The sequence below is a fragment of the Psittacula echo genome (assembly GCF_963264785.1).
Source record: "Psittacula echo genome assembly, chromosome: 16".
NCBI lineage: Eukaryota > Metazoa > Chordata > Aves > Psittaciformes > Psittacidae > Psittacula > Psittacula echo.
In genome coordinates, this window is record NC_137752.1 from 6,161,702 (window position 1) to 6,182,467 (window position 20,766).

General features: G+C 40.9%; 1 protein-coding gene across 7 annotated transcripts in view; it reads right to left on the reverse strand.

The window, feature by feature from the left end:
• The window catches only part of SPTAN1 (spectrin alpha, non-erythrocytic 1), a 51,131-nt gene extending 30,438 nt beyond the window's left edge, over nt 1-20,693 (reverse strand). For 2 of the 7 annotated variants that reach the window (XM_080630935.1, XM_080630929.1), the window contains exons 1-16: nt 17,442-17,489; nt 11,923-12,162; nt 11,212-11,337; nt 8,476-8,616; nt 7,232-7,378; nt 6,494-6,627; nt 5,709-5,853; nt 5,459-5,613; nt 4,104-4,239; nt 3,447-3,548; nt 2,950-3,087; nt 2,424-2,534; nt 1,886-1,963; nt 1,545-1,700; nt 1,005-1,209; nt 694-875 (exon numbers count right to left, since the gene is read on the reverse strand). In XM_080630935.1, the coding sequence (XP_080487061.1) occupies nt 694-875; nt 1,005-1,209; nt 1,545-1,700; nt 1,886-1,963; nt 2,424-2,534; nt 2,950-3,087; nt 3,447-3,548; nt 4,104-4,239; nt 5,459-5,613; nt 5,709-5,853; nt 6,494-6,627; nt 7,232-7,378; nt 8,476-8,616; nt 11,212-11,337; nt 11,923-12,162; nt 17,442-17,474 (2,229 nt within the window). In that variant the 5' untranslated portion in view covers nt 17,475-17,489. Of the gene's footprint in view, nt 1-693; nt 876-1,004; nt 1,210-1,544; nt 1,701-1,885; nt 1,964-2,423; nt 2,535-2,949; nt 3,088-3,446; nt 3,549-4,103; nt 4,240-5,458; nt 5,614-5,708; nt 5,854-6,493; nt 6,628-7,231; nt 7,379-8,475; nt 8,617-11,211; nt 11,338-11,922; nt 12,163-14,259; nt 14,458-14,493; nt 15,693-17,441; nt 17,490-18,059; nt 18,353-20,471 lie in introns of those variants that run through there. The other 5 variants (XM_080630930.1, XM_080630931.1, XM_080630933.1 and 2 more) reach the window with 5 other exon arrangements.
• Between the last annotated feature and the right edge of the window lie 73 nt (nt 20,694-20,766).

The following is a 20,766-nucleotide window of genomic DNA, read 5'->3' on the forward strand; positions in this document are numbered from 1 at the left end:
ATGCTGCCAGTGCAATCATTTTGGTGATAATTAGACCCTGGATAATATTCAATGTTATGTAAATGCAACTGGCTTCAGTCTGTCAATTTCATAAAATAAAGATTCTTGAAGTTACATTAACCTTACTGATGTGCTACTCTACACAAACCATTTCTCAATTGTTAGCAATTAACTGGCAGTTCCAGTTGTGGAAAGCCAGATTTTTTTATTTTCTTGCTGTGGATGTAATCTTCCTAAAGATCACCTGCAAACGAAGGAACCATTTGCTGTAAAGCACTATATTTCAAAACTGATCTGTTCTCCCTCCCTTCCCATTTCTTAGAGCTATCATGAAAACAAAATGAACAAAAATAAGATGTTTGCAAATGGAGAGTCTAAGGGAGAATTATTTCCTAAGCAATGCACAGCACATCATTTTAAGTTGATATTCACAGCACAAAACAACACTGTGCTGTCAGCAGCTCCCAGGATGGAATCATTTTCCTTTTTCAAAAACTTTTTTTTGTCAAAGGCACAAAGATACTGCTCTTAGAGACACACATTTATGTTTCAGTTCAAAATTATTTCTGATAAATAAGCTGTAAAGCCCAAAGCTACAAAATTCCTGACAACCCAGACCTGCTAAGGTCTCTGGAGTGAGTACTTTTGAGTGAGGAAATCTGAAAGGACAGGAAGAAAAATGATTTCCCTTACCTGATGGGCAGCAACATCTGCCTCTAGCAGGGCATGTTTCTTCTGAAGATTCTGCACATTAGTAAGATCTTTTCCATAATCATCAGAAGCCAAGTGCCCCTCTACTTCATACAGCCACAGCTCAATGTCTTCCACATTGCGATTAAACTGCTGCTGTTGATTGGCTTCACGCAGTTTTATACCTGACCGAGACAGAGTGGCAAGAGTTAAAAATGACTTAGGGTTTCCACTTCATTTAACTCCCTTCCTGTCTTCTCCCAGCTAAACTCTCTAGCAAAAGAATTAGCCATATTCTTCTGAGCAAGTCGTACCTTTGAGTTCAGTGGCCTCCAGAAGCTTTTTCCACAAGCTGATAACTTCATTCATGCGAGCTGCCACTTCATCAGATGCGTAGTGATTGACATCTATCAACTTCTGGCCAGCTTTCTCCAGTGCATCAATACGACTCTGATTAGCAGAAAGCTCTGCTTCAAAAGCCTGATGTTTCTGAACTTTACCTTGCAAGTTTGATGGATCCTACAGATGAAGAAAGAAAAGAACCCTTCAGTCCAAAATTAGTATCTATAGGTCTCTGAAGAACTTTTAAAATTAGAGTACACTCATTTACATGGCAAGATATTGCCAGAGGATTTGGTGCCAAAAATATGAATAAATCAGAACACTTCAGCTGTTCAATAAGCATGATTACAGCATGATGGGAAAATCCCCCTCGGGGTCAGGGAGAAATCTGTTGCCATTAATACTGCCTACTATCAGCAACATTTTGGCTGACATTGCTTCGTATCATTAGGCTGATTATATTAAGCCTGGTATTGCCTTAAAACGACTCTAACATTTGTCTTTGTGTTTACCTTATATGCCTCATCTGTTGCAGTTTTCATTTTTTCATTAACCCAGCTCTTCAGCTCATCAGAGTCTCGGAAGAACTGCTGCAGATGGAAGGAATCTGCCAGCTGAGCACGGCGGTACATAGCTCTTTCATGAAGGGCATTTCGGCGGCTCAGCAGCTGAAATAGAAGAAGTAGAGGTTTAAAGGTTTTTAAATCCTTCAAGCTTGTAAGAACCACCACTGTATTGCACTTTTGTGAGAGCTCTGCTCTATTTGCTGTCATGTACTGCAGTCATAACATTTAAAATAATAAAGAAAACTATGATTTGAAGTCTAGAGTACAAATGTGTTTTAGATACTTACAGCATCTCTGCGTGTAGCAACATCATCCATGGCATAATGGTTATTCTGAATCAATTTAGTAGCAAACTCATCTAAGGCCTAAAGAGAAAACAGGTTTCCATTTACTTGGTGTGATACACATTGTTAGTGCAAGTTTAGTTAGTAGATTAGTTCTCAAAGGTTTAGCACAGTAAAACTAACAAAACTCCATTCAGACAGCATTGTTACACCCTTCTTTATGTGTACCATCATCTTACACGTGGAAGAATGCAGATTTTGACATATCTTCATCCACACGTGTGCTGGCATGATATGCAAGCACTGGGTTACCCAGTTCTCTGAGGAAGCAATCAAGCTCTATGCTGTCTTTTCCACTATTTTCCATTTTAGAGACACTACACATAATTTAGAGATAATACATCCCACACAACAGTCGATCATTCTAAAGAGCATACCCCACCCTCCTCTGTCATTCTCCAGCAACGTCTCCTCCCCAGCCAACAAATTCACTTGTTTTATTTCTTGCCCATTTAGTGATCACCTAATGTAAATGTCTTACTGTGATTTTCTCCTCTTGGGCACTTAGGGATTTCTCAAAGTCTTCATGCTTCTTCAGAAGAGCTTCCACACTATCCAGAGAATCACCAAGGTCTTCATTTAGAAGAAATGCCTGAAGTCAGGAAACAAACACATTTTTATGTTTCCATGCACAGCTGCTCTAAGTCAGCTCAAGCAGCGTCAGTGATTTTGAGAAGTAAAGGATGATACATTGGGATAGTGTTCCCTGTATGCCTCTAACAGGTTCCAAATAATTCTTTTTAGCTTGTTATTCAACCAGCATTTTACAAGAGTTAACACACACAAAAGCAATCTCAAGCCAACTTGTCACAACAGTTAAAACATTAGATGGAAACAGTCATTGTAGCAGCTGGGGCGGTCAGGTAAATAACTCTGCACAGCACCCTGCTCCCTAGCGCGTGTTTAGTGGCAGTCACTCCACCCATAAACCAATTGTTTTAAGTGTACAGACACAAACTTGAAATGAAAATCAACTGTATCTGGAGAGTTCAAAGATGTGCACTCACTTCTTGTTTGCTCATCCAGTTGTCAACTTGTTCAGTATCTCTGTAGAAGAGCTGCAAGTCCATGCACTGCTCATACTGTTGCCTGCGAAGCTCCCACAGTTCTAGCAAGGCAGATCTTTCATTCGAGAGGATGGTCAGCTAATGGATTGGGAAGAGGAATATAGAATAGTTTTATCTAACAGTTTGCTTCGTTTCTATCGCAACATAAAGTCAAGTTGTGACTCTAAAAAAGTGGTTTAACACCAGACTGAGAATGATCTCCTGTGTAAAGAATCCTTCTCCTATTACTGACAGCATCATCCTCACATAGGGCGAGCCTTTTGTTAATTTATCAAGCTTGAATAGTGGCTACAACTTTCTGACTTCAGCCAGAAACCTCTCCTTTTCCAAATTAAAACTACAGAGAGAAATTTAATGGACAACCACGCTTCTTGACTGCAGATCTATTTGTAAGAAAAGCTCTTAAATTCTTCCAGGAGCTCTTGCTCTCAGCTTACCTTTTCTTTAACTTCATCAGAAGCATAATGCCCAGCAGCAAGCAAAGCCTGGCCAGACTCATCAGCAGATTTGAAGCTGTCTTCATGGGCATCAATTTCTCCCTATGAAAGGGGACATGAATAGCGGTTACCAAAATTTATCTTGGAACAGAGTGTCAGAATATGAAAACTGCTATTGAAAATAACACAGAGACAACAGTCTGGACACCTGAATGATAAACCTTAAGCTATCTTTAAATACATTACACTTAACAGGAAAACTAGAATGAAATGTATTACCTTACAGTGCAGTTAAGTATAAATTCATGTGTTGAAATGAAACTAAAGGTTGGTTTTAAGCTGCACTCTTTCTGCTTACTTATAACAATTCCTCATGGTGGACAACTAAAACAGTCATTAGCTCAAATTACTGCTATCACATCTAATTTTTAATGAAATAATCATAAGCATTCTTAAATACTTATCTATTAGTGTGTATCTACTATTGAGAAACAAAGTAAAAACATTAAATCAGGACAGCCATCTTGTACCGCGTTAGTTGCCTGATCAAAGGATTCTGGTGATACATTATCAGCACTTCTGACTCAGAGACTGTGACAGACACACAGATCAGCTATTGAAGGTTGCTGACTGGATTTGGCTGTGTAGCCATTGTACCTTGTGTTCCTGATGTCTGTCTAGAAGGGCTTCTGCTCCAGCGACGTCATTGGCAAGTTCATCAGCATTTATCAGAGCCTTCATCTCAGTCACCCAGCTGGTGAGGTCTCGGAAGTCCGCAAGAAAGCGCTGCAGCCTTAGGAAAGCACAATGAAAAATGGTTGGGAATAATTTGTTTGCATTGTTTCTCCATCCTTACCCCACAGAAGGTGTTATAAACGTAAAAGCTGTTCCTCAGATAGAAACAAAATAATATCAATTCACAGTCGGAATATTAAGTAACTAAATATACTCTCCATCAAAAAAAGAAGACTTTTATAGACAGAAAAAAAGGTATGTTCAAAATCAGTTTCTCAAAGACATGTTTTACATATAACTTATCAAAGTAAAAGGCATATTCGTGACTACAAGCCTGTATGTTGAAAACAACAGAAACCAGAAGGTAGTTCTCCAGCAGAGCGTTTAAAGGTAGCCCACGGACTGCTTGTCACAATCATAACAGTGTGGGGTGCAGACTGACAGAAAGCTTCAGCTGCACATGCCTCAGCCTTAAAACAACAAGCAAATGAATTCTCAAATTCCTTTCAGCATGCCTGTAAGTTATTTGGCACATGCTTATCAGCAGAAGTGATCTGTTTGTTTCCTTTTCACATTTGCTGTTAATTGATGTGAAGAGATTATGACAAGGAAGTCAAAGGAAAAAATTATTATTGTGTGAGTCTCCACCACCATAAATCTTGCATCATGGGAAGGAGCAAACTGCAGAAAAACAAAACCAAGAAAGGTGGAAACTAACCACAAGATTAGGTTAAGTTTCTTTTTAGTGTGGCTTCTCAAGAGTGATCTAAAGGATTGTGTTTCATAGACAGCCAGGCTTGTGTGGAAACAAGATTGGATGGAAACAAATCCCATGGCAACAAAGCAACTGTCACAGAAACAGGTACTTCATTTTGTTGAGGACAATACATCAAACAATAATCTTCACTGAGAATCGTAACAAATTCATCATCAATAGATTTGTAATATGTGTATTAAAACAAAGCCACATTACTTCAAATGGCAGATACCAACTCAGATGGGGGAAAATAGAAAATCAAACATCCTAAAATATCTAGGTGTCTGTTTACATAATTAATCTACACCCAGAGAATGACCTAAAGCTGTATGTATTTATCATCTATTTCTTTTACTACAAGAAGTTATTGTAAAATACAATTTAGTGAACAAAATTGCTTCTGAAAACACCAGAATCATCCCAAAATGTTGGAAATGGCATCCCTTTTTCCTCTTCCCAAGAGCATTCTGTCAAATCTAACTGAGGAAGAAAGGTCATTTCAGCATGATGGCATTCCTACCTGTAGGAGTCATTAAGGCGAGCATGCCTCTCTGCTGCCAGAGTTCGGATCTGTTCCCAGTTGGCGATCAGCTCCTCCCGCTTTACTTGAATTTGAGAGGCATTTATTGGGTGAGACTGCTGCAAACGGTCAGCTTCTGCACAAAGGGCTTTAACCTAAACCAGGTCACAAACAGTGAGTAAGCTTCTAGCCTTTTACAAGCATCTTACTTCATACAAATAGTAGGTAAAAATGCATCTCGCAGGGGTACCTTATCTTCAAGAGCTGCAAGATCTCTCTCCAGGCCTTCATGCTTACGCAACAACGCTTGCACACTGGCAAGGTCTCTGCCAAAATCATCTGAGGCCATCAACTGCCCTTTCTCCTTAATCCAGCTGATTGTTTCATCCACATCCCTTCAAAACAAAGCACAGATTGAAAACAGTCTATCTTGTACGGAAAAGGGAAGAAAGCAGGATGTTTTCCTGTACATATGCCAGGAGTACTGGCAGAGAAACCACAGAGACACCACAGTTATCCCTTGAAAAAAATGGACTTTAAAAACCTCAAACCCCCTTGAAGTGTATTGGCAGCCATTCTTCAGATGGTGTCACCAGATGCAAGCAAGGAATTATAGCACTACTGAGCACCACCGCCACTTCGGATGCTTCTCCAACTTCGTAACAGCAAATCTCAAACTGCTGTAGATGGGAATGAGCATAGCAAGACACTGTTCAAAGACCTCCAAGAACAACTGGGACTGACATCCAGCTGACAACAAAAACTTCTTAAGGCTCATCTATGACAGAACTGCGGGGAAAAGCCCTCAGAGGAAAGGGAAGTAAAACTGCCAAGTGTTGAACAGCTAACTCAGAATGACTACTCCAAGGCAAATCTAGAGCAACAATGCCCACATTCAACAAGTCATAAGGAAGAATAAAGTAAAACCATAACAGACAACGGTAGCTTTTCTCATACTACTGGATGGAGCTGAATGCCTCATTAAACATCTACACAAATGTTACATCACTTCAGCAGATCCAGCCAAGACCATACCTGTTAAAGCGCTGAACTTCAGCTGCCCCAAAGAGTTTTCCTTGCCTCTGAAGGGCAAGTCCCTTCAGACGTTGCCAGCTTGCATTTACTTCATCCTGCTTGGACTTTATTAATTCTTCTTCAGGGTGCTGTTCCTAGCAAGCAAAAGAAAAATGCTCTTTTCCCATGTTCTGTGATTTTACCCATTGACAAAATCCTGAGACACTGCTGCTTTCAAGAGATCAATTTATCATTACTATTCTTGCCAGATCATCACTCAATTCAATAGCTTCCCCTCAAGGCCCACTGTGTAAACATCCAATGCTCCTGTAGTAGTTCCCTATGTACTAATTAGTCGATGTGAAGAGGACTGTAAACACTATCTTTTTTTTTTTCCCCTGGAAAACAGTACTTCCTGCTCTGTCTCCATCCTTGATCAAGTCCAGGTAACACACCAGAAGAGATGTTAATCCTGGTTATCCAAGAGAAACACATTTAACCCCAAACACAATTCCTTTTACTAATCACTGTTCTCCACATTTTCAGGAACATTCTCAGCTGGGGCAGTTAAAACTGTTAGGCAGAAGAATGAGTGAATCAAATGACCACCATTAAGATGGTCAAGTATCTTGGCACACATACAGTAAAGCTTAAAGATCAGCTACCAAACCAGAGGGAATAAAGAGGAAGTTGCAGACAAAGCTTATTGTGTTACACCAGACTTGCCAAAAGAGATTTTCAACACCCATTAATGTTTACCTGGATAAGTTTGCCAGCAAACTGGTTCACTTCATTTACTCTTTCCTCATGAGCTGCCAGGTCTGTCTGGAACTCTTCAAACTTCTTCTGCAAAACTTCAACATGCTCTAAATCCTGCCCGAGTTCTTCTGAGGTCACGATTGCTTCCTAGAACAGTGAGGAAAAAAAAGCAAATGTCAGTATATCCTATGGGAAATCATGACTGAAATGAGGAAGGAAACTGTTCTAATTTTGAGTAGGTCAAAGAGTTAAAATCAGTGCATTTAAAGGTGGTTTTAAAACTACAAAGTTTCCTATGCTAAATCCCATTCCTCCCCCCCAACATCTGTCCATTACTGCAGCAAACATGCAAGATCACTAAGGGTATTACTTTTTCATCTTGCTTGTTCTTACTAATTTTTCAAGTTACTGAATATAATCAATTCTTCTACCCTAAGTTTTGTGTTCTGTGCATGATGATCTCTACTACAACAACCTAAATTACTGACAGAAAATATACACAGAAAAAAACCATACTTTTTAAAGTACAAAATAACTGCCCATGTTATTGTGGAGTACACAGTGACTAGAACTTGGTAACATTTTTAGACTGTTTATTAGCATTTGCTTCCAACTCCAGATGGAAAGTACACTATCATATTCAGTAACAGTTAAGCAGTGTTTACAGTTTGAACCCACAGTGACACAAAATAACAAACCATCATTAAGAAAACCTCTATGATCATTTGTGGCTCTTTTTTTCTTGATAGTGTGGTTTGTGGTCTGTTTCCTCAGAGTTCAAAGAATCAAGAGCCAACAGTTCTCCTGCTGCTCATGTCCTTACAATGAATATCTAAAGATATTCCAGCCATTAAGTAATTATATACACACTGCTTGCTGGTTGGGCTGGCTACTTTCTAGAACTGATCATTTAGAACATTTATAAAACACATTTGCTTTTACATGCTGCATATTTCCCTTACAGGAAACCTGAATTTGATTACAATGAGAAATATGAAGGTCTCCTCAAAGCGAAAAATTCATGTTTAACCTATGCTTTTCTTCATGCAGGCTTCCTCTTAGTCCAGTACCTTGTTTTGTGGTTGCAAAAGAACACATAGCAGCTGGCATGCCTACTGCTTATGCAATATGAATAAGCTAAATAAAAATATGTAACTACCCAAAATCCAGCAACTATACAGTGATAAGACAAATTCCACACAAACACATCACATTTCACACACCAAAGGAAGGTACTAATATACCTTGTCATTGATCCAGTCCAAGACATCTTCACATTCACGTAAGTACTGCACCAGCTTCTGTGCTTGCAACAATTTGACTCCCTTCTCTCTCATCTTTTCCAACAGCAGTTCCCATAGTCGATGCAGCTCCTGCAGCCGAGTCTAGAACAACAGGATGTTGTTATTAAAATCCTGTATCAGAGAAGATCAGATTTATTTCCTTCCTGACCTTAACAGATAATGATTTTTTTCCTGGAACAGTACATGCTAATCCTCAGTTTAGACATAGGGTGGACAAACCTAATGAGAGTTTCATCTCCAGTCATTAGTTTTCAAATGATGTAAAGTGATCTAAGCAACACTAACTTAGAAATTACTGAATATTTACACACTTGTTAATAACTAATTAAGCTATCAAATAGTCACATTTACATAACTATGAGTTAAACATTTTGAGATCAAATTTGATTTAAATTCTATGCCGACATGAAATCAGACCAAAAATATGCTGCCTCCCCTTCAAATGTTCGATCTTCTACAGGGAATTCAACTCCCAATAAATGGATGTTGTGCTCATTTTCATACTGATTTTTACTTCAGATGACATACTTTGTTTCCAGCCAAACTTGTGCCACTTCACAGTATTTTAACCTTTTCTCTTAGCACTAATCACTTAACATATTTAGCCAACATTGTTAAGTAACATAAACTGAAATACTAGGAGCAATTACCAGCTTTAATATTGAGTCTCTCTCTGGCTGCACCTCTGCCTTTCAAAACTATTGGGAGCAACCATAAGTTTTATAGACAATTAAAAGAGAAACCACACTCCCACACAGACACACAACTTGCAAAACAGGAAAGTATCTGCTCCACCCATCATCTATAACGCTTTGCTCATCGAGAATTGAAACTTGAAAGTCATGCTGGAGAAGCTTTTGAACATTGAGCATGGGCGGATACCCGTTTAATCCACTCAGTTAGGTAGGTTTCCAGAGGGTAAAGAGCTCACACTACTCAGTTTCCTAGCACTGCACAAGAGGATAGGGCAAATCATCAACCAAGGAAGAAAGGAGATACTGCAGAAAGAAGTTGCACTGCACTGCAAGAAGTTTCACCTACTCGGATGTGGGACCCAACTTGAGTAGCTGTTACTATTGGGCGCTGCGCAGTCCGGTACGGCGTGAAAGACTGAACCGTTAAAAGGCAAATTATCACTCCAAACACAACACAACTTCCACTGCAGCTACGACACACTATTAAGATCATCCAACTGCAAAGCACTTTGGTTTTTTCCCTATTTGTAGTAAAGATTAGAGATCCCATTGTTATCATATAAAATAAGCATTACCTTAGGGGGGGGCTTATTAATGTATTAAAAATAATACCAGGTTTTCTTGGTTACCATCTTTTCTTAGTTATAATGAAATGATGAACATGTAAGTTTGATAACCACTACAAAAACATCACAAGGGTTTTCCTTTTAAAAAGCTGTAACAGCTCATGTCTAAACCATATAAAGGAAAATGCTTTAAACAACTTCTTTGCATTAAATTAAAATGCAGCCATAACCAACATGGAAACAAGCTGATGTCCAGAAACAGCAGCTTTAACAAAATGAGTCCTAGAAGAAGCAGCTGCTATGCAGAATAAGTGTTTATTGGTCGGGTATGCACATGTATGTGTGCATGCACACACAGAATGGTTTGGGTTGGAAAGGATCTTAGGATCATCCAGTTCCAACCCCCCTGCCATGGACAGGGACACCTCACACTAGACCATGTTGCCCAAGGTCATGGGCGAGTAAGAGAGAAAACACTAATATAACCAGAGAAAAATTAGAATATATAGGAGAAGGAGTAAAGGATAACCAGCAAGTCATTACCTAAAACTTACAGTTTGCTCAGACCTTTTAAAACATTGATAATCGCTCAAATACTGTCCAATGTAAACCTATCTAGTGCAGCAGCAAAGATGTGACAACTACATTTGTCATACTATTACGGAGTTTGGGAGATTTAGAGAGAAATTAAGAAACAACAGTCTATTTCAGCAAAGGATTTAAAGCAAGCTTAGCGCTTGTCACTGAGGAAACAGCTGTCCAAAGAGATGTCTGCTGCCAAATAAACAGAGCAGACAGGGCACTGTACTTGAAGCTCACAGGAAAAGCCGTGGAACACAGATTCAAAGAGACTCAAGTGTATGGGCAGCACACCTTCAGCAAAAAGTAAAGATCACAGAGACCTGATCTGAGCCAGAGCACATAGAAATTACACGTCTGAAGTTTACTGCTATGGTTACTTATATTACTTGGAATGGCTATTGCAGAAGATGAAAATGCTCTACATAAGCAAAAATCGAGTGGGTAACACCCCTGACACCAGGCCTTGTGAATCTGCTGCTTCTTGATTTTGTGTCATTTTGGAAAGAACCACAAATATAATTAATTATTTGCCTTGTGACTTTCAACACTTCTTTGAATTACTGATGACTTTGCATTCCAAGTTTCTGAGCTCCAGATGCAGACAGTTCATCTCAGACCTGGATCCAAGAAGAGACATGAGCTGAGTGCTCATGAAAGAGAAAAGTATCTGTCAGCTTTACAAAAACAAATTCTCTTGTGATTTCTCTAACCAATCACCTGTGTAATTTTTAGAAGTGTTTTAGAATGCAGAGTTATCTGTGCAGTCTACACAAAGCGTTAAAGGAAAAGGCTGTAAGAGGCAAAAAAACCCAGAAAGAAGTTTTAAAACTCACTCTTATGGTTTCAGATGCAAAATGGCCTTCATTAATCATCTGATTTCCAGTCTCATCCAGTTTAACGATGGCCCCTGAATTGGCCTGCACCTCAGCTTCAAAGGCTTGGTGCTTCTGCAGCTTCCCCTACAAGTAAAACATCAAAGAACATGACAGATCTGGTGCATGATGCTGGGAAATGTGGAGGAGGACCAAGTATTTTTAGTGTATTTGACACATATTCACTACCAACAACCAACCAGCAAAACAGCACAGCAGGAAGCATTGCTGTATCATGTGTTTCACGGCTGGATTCAAACATCCCAATTTTAGTTACTTCACTGTGTTTGCTCTTGTAAACTGCAGTGTTCAGACACCAGCTAGTTCCACTAGTTTAATTTTTACATCTTTTTAGTGGAAACAATAAGAGTTAATTCATGTTTATACACAAAGTGTCCAACAAATTCTAGGGTTAAACAAAGCTGGTTCTACACTATGGTACATTAAGTAACTTTTCCTATGCCGATTCAGCATCTAATCATTACTAGAAATACCCCAATTATATCAGCAAAGAGGCCAGGCTTTTGAAGAACACTTTGGGAGGCTGTGGGTATTTGCATTCATCTCTCTTCACTGCTCTAAGATCAAGTTACATTTCTTCAAGTTTACATTCTGACCTGGTACACCCTAAAGTTTATAGTACAGGAAACATAAGATGGCAGCAGGACTTGCCTGTAAATTGCTTGGGTCTTTGTAATTTTCATCAGATGCTATCTGCAGTTTCTCTTGGATCCATTTTTCAAGCTCATCTGCATCACGCTGGAAAAACTGGAATCGATAGGAATCTTCAAGTTTTTGGCGCCTTAGAGAAGATAGTTCCTTGAACCTGTGGTAACGGTCCAAAACTTGTTGACGCCTTTCTTGGATATCTTCTGCTGTTTCCAGCACTTTCACACCACTTGGATCCATTTTCTGAAAGCCAAAAGAAATACATTTTGGTTGCATTCTATAACAAAGGGCAGGAGGAGATCCAGGAAAGAAAACCCTGCTTTTTTCAAATTTGCTTGCGGTTTACTCACAGTCTTACTCTGTATGTGCAGGTATGTGCATACAACACAAGTATTACACACTTAAATAAAAACACACTTCTAGCAGAAAATAATGGGAAAGTGATATTTACAGACATTTAACATCTTCTGGAAAAATATGGCTGCAGTCATATAAGGCCATGTCATCTCAAACTGCAGCATGCAAGTCTAATACAAATGTGTTTCTGTGCATGTACATATATGTAGATGTGTAGACATAAAAGGTTTCTGGCACAACATGTACAATCTTGAAACATTTAAAATAGTCAATATAAGTAAGCTAAAGAATACTACTGGTTTTTTAAACAGCAGCTAACTGGTCCACCTGTATCTGTCTATATTACACATATACACACACGTCCATGTGTGTGATGGTTCTCCTCTCTGTTCTCTCAATTAAAACATTACAAACCCATCCTGCCACTCCCTGCATTAACTTTTCAAAAGCCAATACAGAGGCTCATGATGCCTCATAGATCTGACCTTAGACAAGTCAGTCAAGGAGCATTTCATTAAGAAGTGATCCTGCTCTGACCACTTCAACCAAAAATCCTCATACACCACTTTATATACTAAACCCTGTTATTGTTACCACAGACGGCAAAGAACTGACTGATCTGCTTTGTTTCCTTCCTATTAAGAGTGGGATAACCTTTAATTTGCAGTTCCTAAACTTCATAAAAGCAATTTTTCAATAGGAGACCTATGCATTAGACTGGAATGGTAGCACAGAGTAAAAAAATAGGATCATAATTCTCATCAGTTTGGGTATTTACCCATTTATTTGACAGCTCACTCTGTGTATCAAGAAGCTGCTGCAACAAACACTCTGTGCTTGGACAATTCTGTAATTAATGGCTTGATGTACAAGTGTTTACATGAATAGCTCACTTCATGCTTTTATTATAAATCCTGTAAGCATCGATCTAAATGTACTTCTCATCAATGCTATCAAGGATAGGGAAGAAACAGAGACTATAACTGCATATTAAAAGACATGGGCAATCTCTTAAAATACATTGTTAAATATTAAAATGTTATTTAATCATTAGCTAGCCACATGCTTTACTTAAACATGCATCTTGCATAATTGTATGAGAAACACCACAGGATGGAAAACAATCTATATGGCCGTGTTTTCTGTTTGGTTTCCAAGCACTTCCAAAAGGACCAGCTGACAGAAAGGAACATATGGGGGAAAATTCACACATTCCTGAGCTCTCTTCCAAGAGTCCCGCCCTGCAAGAGGACAGCCATTTCAGCAGCAATCGCTGCGCCCATGAACTCTTGAGCCCCAACTGCATTGCGGCATTTTAAGGAAGGAAAGAAGACAGCTTTGCTTTCCCTTCCAGGCCTGGGCATTTCATTCATTCTTGTCAACAGAAGGCAAAGGAAAAAACCAACCCCGTCCCTGTCGGCTGTGTGATATAAATGAAGCCCAGGTTTCACCTGGCAGTGGTACCAGAGGCTCCACCTGACTAGAGTTATCTGAGTATTAAAAGATCAAACCTCTGAACATAACTTGAGCTCAACAACAGATCTGTTTACCTGAGAAAGCTGTGGTTTCAAGCACTCCTTCAAATCCCATTTTCCCTCCAGGAGAGCAAGCTATTGCTAAAAACCCTCCTTTCCTGCACTGACACACTGCGTTTGAATTCCAACAGTGCTTCTTTTAAACTGAACTGTGTTCAGGAATAACAAAGTGGCAGTGAGTCAAAACGTACTGCAGGGCTGGGGCCCGTCTCGCTGCTTATTCTGGTTATGAATATGCCCAGGAGAAAATGAAATCCTAGTTCGTCTTTGGAACACTGTCCAGTCTTTTGCTGTCAACTTGTACTTCAATAGTAGTAATAATATCCACAGCCCAAGTGACTTTAAATCTCTTTAGATCATTATTTACAGTATTAAATTACATGACTAGTTACATTATTTAAATTACAATTTAAATTAATTCTACATCTTTAAAAACCAAAGAGGAGACCTGCTGTAATGTAGCCTGGTGGCTGGTTTGCCTCTCACCACACGAGTCATGCAATCTGGCTCATCTTTTTGCTGGAATTTGTTAAAAGAAAGGCTCCTTTTGTAGCTCCAGTAAGTCGAGCTAGTCAATTGTAAAAGAAGTGCTTTGGTCTAGCAATAATAGACTGTTCTTTCCTGCAGCAGATCAGCTGACGTCAGCAAGTCTGTGCTCTGCCAGAGCGGGATCAGCACTCACTAGGGAGCTCTGAACTCAAAAGTCATCGATGCTGCAGAACGATGCAGTCTACCTCCGATGGTTTCATGCTCCAACTGCGGCACACTCCCCCTTGAATACAAAGCAGTTCTCAAAGATGTTTCTAAACCTTCTTGGTTCAACTGCATCATTTGAAGGCATCTGGGGTATAGCTCTTCACCCCTAGCAAGAGAGCTGCCAACAAGCAGCTGCACTTTCTGTTTTTAACGTGAAAAACAACAGCTTATATTGGGCTGTGCTCAAGTGCCCAGCCCCGACCCCAGATAACCGTCACTGTGCGCAGAGACAACATTCCCATCGCTGCTGCCTCCAGCCCCTCCCAGCACTGCCTGCGCTGGCTGATAAGGTCAGGCACGGGGAACCTTCCCGGCAGGAGGGACAGCACCAGCCTTTCAGGCAGCCAAGGCAGGCGTCATCGCAAACACGTCCTCAAACCAGCCCATCTGAACTGTCCCGAAGGCATTCACCGCCGTACTTCTGTGCTGGAAGACTAACTTTAGAAAGGCACTTGTCAGCTTAGGTCTAACTGAAAAATAATCAGAAATGACTGCACCATCTTACTGGTATTTTTTCCAGAAAAAAAGAAGAAAAAAACCAATAAAAAGTAGTAAATTTAAGATGAAAAAACAAAAACAAAACCAGAAAAGAAGCAGCTTACTACTCTTACCCTTCAATCTAAAATAATCAGCCTTCCCCAAACAATACAAATTACACTCAAAAGTGCATGTGAATGTACAAGTGCAGGTATTTATAGCCACCGCAGTGCAACAGCCATGATGTCAGCAACACCATTCAAGTTGGGGAACAGCAGTATCGAGGTGGGTTAAGCAGGTATTACAGCGGTGCCACCAGGGCAGACACACACAAGAGCTGTCAGCATTTCCCTCACCAAAACATGTTTTCAGGGATTTAAAACCTCAAATCTCAAATACATTCGATGCAGTATGCAAGACTTTAGTGTATTTTTAAAACCAATTAGATGAAGCTTAAAGAATTCAACTCCCTGAAAAGCAGTCAGGTATCAGTATGTAAAGATGGAGTGAAATAATGACTTTCTCTTAAGCCAAGTCCTGACGTGTGTTACATACATTCAGCATACCTGACTCTGGTCGTAGCCTGCAAGAGAAGCACTTTCCCTATCAAACACTCCCTGCTTCCCACGTATGCACACAAACAGCTTGATGCAACTGTTTGTGTTCATCAATATTATACACCGTAAGTCAAAAGACCTGATCTTGGCTACTCCCTCCTAGGGAATGGGAATGAACTGCTGAGCTTTCTTTTGTAAGGAAAAAAAAAAAAAAGAGCTCTAATACTGGATGTGAAAATAACGTTCAAAAGGAAGGGACGGGGTGGGGGGAAAATAGCGTACATTTATTTCCAACCTTCATTTCCCCCATTCAGCTTCCTCATAATGCTCAGGAAGCAGCAAAACACTCTGTCTCAAACACAAAAGCATCATGACTTCCTAGTTCAGTGCTATGTTAGTTATCTACCAGAACTGCAGGGAAATAAAAGAGAATCCTTCTGGAAAGCATGCACAGCACTGGGTCCTGCGAAGGAGACTACACGACCATATGTTGTTACAAAGAAGGAACTAAAGGATGTCAAATCATACACCCTATACTAGAGACTTAAAACACTATGGAGACAAAATTAATGCCCTGTGCTTTGGTTTGTTATGAATTTAAATCTATAAAATGAAGACATTTTAGGGTGGACTACATGCAGCAGAACCCTGCATCCAAATACCCCTGGTTATCGTTATGGGAAGGTCACCTCCAACCTCTGCGAATTCCAAACCAGAGAAAAGGGGCAAGCGCTGCAGTACGAAAATCCAAGATCTGTTGAACTTGCTGCTTACTGCCACAGGCTCACACACACTGACTGCAGCACAGGTAAAATTCAAACGAGCCCCAGAATTTAAGTAGGTGATACAGGGACACAAGAAATAAGCATTAAATCTAAAAAGAAAGGTAAATTCTGTCTGAGGTAAAGCAGGCTGCAAAGCCAGTGATTTAGGCTGATTAGAGGGTTTGTGTGCAGCCTTAGCCAGGCACTGTTGGAATATGGAAGAAGATTAAAGACCTGCTCATTTTCAGGCATCTAGTCGTGAAATTTTAACTGCATTATTCAAATAGGAGCAGAATTTCCTATCTGCATTTGGTGCCTTTGTAAGGGTTTCTTCGGCTTTGCTTTGCATTTAATATCACCACAGACCTTTGATAAAACTATGCAGAGCTGGCAAGGACTGCACTCTGCTGAGACTCCAGAGAAACTCCCTTGACTGCATTGCAGGAATGCAGAGTTTACAGGTAATGTGATCTTCTATAATTAAACCCAGCATTTTCCAGCCCCCTTTAGTTATCCTTCCATTGTAATATTAATTGCAGTATAAACATTTACATTACTATCCTTTCCAAATAAAACCTAGTTGCTTGTGTTACCCAGCTGAAGGCTGGTCCCTACATCCTATTTATTTTACCACCGACTGGACAAAAACCAACAGAGAATATAAACAGTAACACCACAAAAATACAAAGGCTTATAAATTCGTGCAAGTGGATGGAACAGGAACGAAATCCAACTGCAGATGTGGAATGTTCCCCAATGTAAATCTTTTCACAGTTGCTTTGTAGAGGCTTTAAGTAAAAAGATACCACTCAAGTACTTTTTAAAGCAAAAATTAATCCACATCAGAACCTGACCAGACTGAACTAGATAAAATGTTCACACGTCATGCACCACAGACAGAAATGAGGAAATTTAAAGTGTTAAAGGAAAAGCACATCAGACTCGACACTGAGGTGCAAATAAAGCACCTGCTGTATAGAACAAACTCAAACAAATGGGGTTTTGTTACAAACAGGTCACTGCAATACAGACAGGCAAAGTATAGCAATGACACTTCATGCATGATGTAAAAATACCTGGACTTTGACTTTACGAAACGATGACAACATGATGAAGGAACGTAGAGTCTAAAAGGGAGGGGGAAATCAAGATAACATTCAACTAATGACTAGCATGAGGACATGGCTTAATTTGTTTTCTCTTTTTCCCCTGACATCCACAGTCTGTCACAGCACACGTTTTATACTTCCCTTTTGGTTCCTTGCCACATACAATTTGGCATTATTGTTGTGTGAACAACAGACCTTCCCATGTAAAAAAAGGCTATAAATATCAACTGAAAAGTGAATTCATTTGGTACGTACTAACCTTTCCAGTTAGTTTAAAAACCCAACAAAACAAAACCTATCATAACCTGAAGGTCAAAAAAGAAAGTAAAGAGAGTTTTCTGGAATTGGCAAACGATGCTTCTTGCTATGGCATGATCAAGTGTGGTGGCTTAATTTAAAGACACAAACTCAATCAGGAGGTTTTGAACGCAAGTATCAATAAAGATGCTTATTTTCAACTACCACTGGAAAAAATGCAGCAGTTTGCAACAGAAGCTATTTTTGAGATGGCTGACGATGTAACTGCTCAGTGCATCTACCCACTCCATTTCTAGCTGAACATTCCCTTGCGTCCCCTAATCTTACATTTTCCCCACGAGAGCACTGCGATCCCTGCAGCAGCTCAGGGCCAACTCCAGTTATGTGCCTTTGTGCCTGCTGAAGCCACTGCATATCTGGCATGGCATTTGCATAGCTTAACACGTATCAGTTGCAGGAGCGAGCAGGCAGCGCGCTGCTCCGCTTGATCCATGGTCAGCTACGGGAGCACAATGCTGGACTCCGCTTGGCAACCTCCATCAGTGGCATCTGCAGCCTGCTCCACCCCATTCTTCTGCTGCCTACACTCCAGGGGCAGATGGCAAAACCAAACTCCCACACTAGAATAACACACAGCAGAAAAAAAGAAGGAATTTATATTATTTCCTCCAATGCAGAGGAAGCAATGAGTTGCCCCCAAAACGCAATATATTTATGAATAGAACAAATACAACCACAAAAATACATTCACTAGACAAAAATAAGGCAGCAAAGGTACTAAGTCATTTGAATTAATTTGCTAAGGTTAATTATAAATGTAATAGTTAAGAATTAGCAATGTCAGACCATGAGGGACCACCCTGTCGCAAGAGGTTTAATGCTTCTCCTGTCTTTCTAACAAGTAGGAGAAAGAAGTGTGAAAAACACCTAAAAGCCAGTTTTTGTCTTTTAACATTTTTGTTACTGTCATTACTTTTTGTTATTAAAAAATAAAGCCAAATATGTTTGCTCACTTTGTGCACTACGGATCTCGTAGAAGCATAACATCTAAATCTGACCTTAAAATGCAATTTCTATTTCAATACCCAAATGATGCATATATATTTTATATATATAAACATATACATATATATAGTTTCCTCAATAGAAAAGGAAATAAATTACTTCTTGGGAAGAATATAACCTGTTCTCTTGGTTTAAGTATATCCACAGCTTAACAATTCCATTACTACAGTTGCAGCTCCTGCACACAATGCAGCAGAAAGCATTTAATTTTCAACCTTTTGTTCCTTCTTTTTCTCTGCATGATTTCTAAGGACAAATGAAGATTGCATGGAGGAACCCACTGCTCGTTGCATTTAAATGCACACAAATCACACAGTGGGATTTGCTATCTGTTTTGAACCAATCTGAACCCCTGATGGAGACCTTTCAGTGAATACAGTCATCAGAATCTTCTGGCACTTTGCTGAAAACAGAATGCCAAAAGGAAATGGATTATCTGTTTTCCAGAAAGATACAGAACCATTTCAGGCTAAGCAGGATTTCTGGCTTTGTCTTTTTTTCCCCTCCTAATGTGTTCTGTTCATTCGCCATCTCCAGACAACTGCTCTCCAGAGCCTCTTTAAATATGTATGAAAGACTGCTCAAGAGTCACGTACATTTTAGACTGGAACACGTATCTGCTTTATGGCAAAATATCTACTAAAACCCCAGAACAGTTAATATAGACCTGCTCAAAACACATACAGTGATAAATACTTAGGCTTTTCCTTAAATATCAGGGCAAATGATTACACCGGTGGTACATATTTATGATCTAGCAGTGCAGATTTGTATCATTGTAAGCAGATAAGGTGTATTCAGGCAACAAACTGAGAAACAACTGTCATTAATTTATATTAAATTCAAAGGGGAAAAAAGTTAATAAGAAAGGAAGAAATCCTGATTCTTTCATGAAAGAAACCGTAGTGTTTGCCCTATAGACGAAAATGACATCTATGAACAGAACACAGGTTGGGAGGATTCCTTTTAAATGTCTTCCTGTTTGGGCAGACAACTCCGTTGTGCAAGCTATTTATGTGTTCCTCGTTCTAGAGACATCCTAGCTCCTTGAGGAAAGCGCTCTCCAGCCGCTACTGAACATCCAGCCCTTCTTTTCTCCTCTCCCCTCACCCAGACTCTGCACTGCATCTCCTGACCTTGGATAGGACTGGTGATTGCTGAGGGAAGCCATTGCTGTGCACTGAATCCCCTCCGCGATGGAGAAGCTCCGGGTTCTCCATCTGCCCCCGGGATTTCTCCTCAAGGAAGCAGCGAGGCTTTACCGCAAATCCCACCGGGCAGGGGCGAAGGGAAGGGCGCGGGCCCCTCGCTCTGCCCATAGGGACAGCACTGGCTGTCCCTGCTGTCCACCCGCCTGTTTATCCCCTCCCCAGGGCGCTGAATGAAATTCCAGCCGCGGGTCGAGGCTCCCGCCGCTCCCTGACCGCCTGCCCTTTATCCCCGCCGCACCCGAGGCCGCTCCCCCGCCCTTTTCTCCCTTCCCTCCCTCGAAAGACCCCAAGCGCTGCCGCGGCCTGGCTCTGCGCCCGCCCGCCGCGGTAACACCCCCCTCACGGAGGAAGGCAGAGAACAGGGGGGCCGGGCCGGCCTCAGGCTGCCCCACGGCTGAGGGGAGCGCGCACCCATACACCTGTCCCCGCAGCGGCGGAACGGGTGCGGGGGGCCTCTATATACCCGAGTGGGGCTGGATGAAAGCGAGCACGGCTTCTCCCCGCCACGCCGCCTCAGCGGGCCGGTGCGCAGCGCTGCCCCCGCCCGCCGCCTCACCCGCTCGGTGCGCAGCGTCCCCTCCTCCGGCTCCGCGCCCTCCGCTACGGACGCGGCGCGCCGCCTGCGCCCGCCTTTTTATAGACGGCCCGGAGGTGACGTCAGCGCCGCAGAACGGTCCTACCCGGCCAGCGGAAAGAGCCGAAGGGCTTCGGCATTAATCGGGAGCTGGGGGCGGGAGGGAGCGTTCCCACCCACCCGA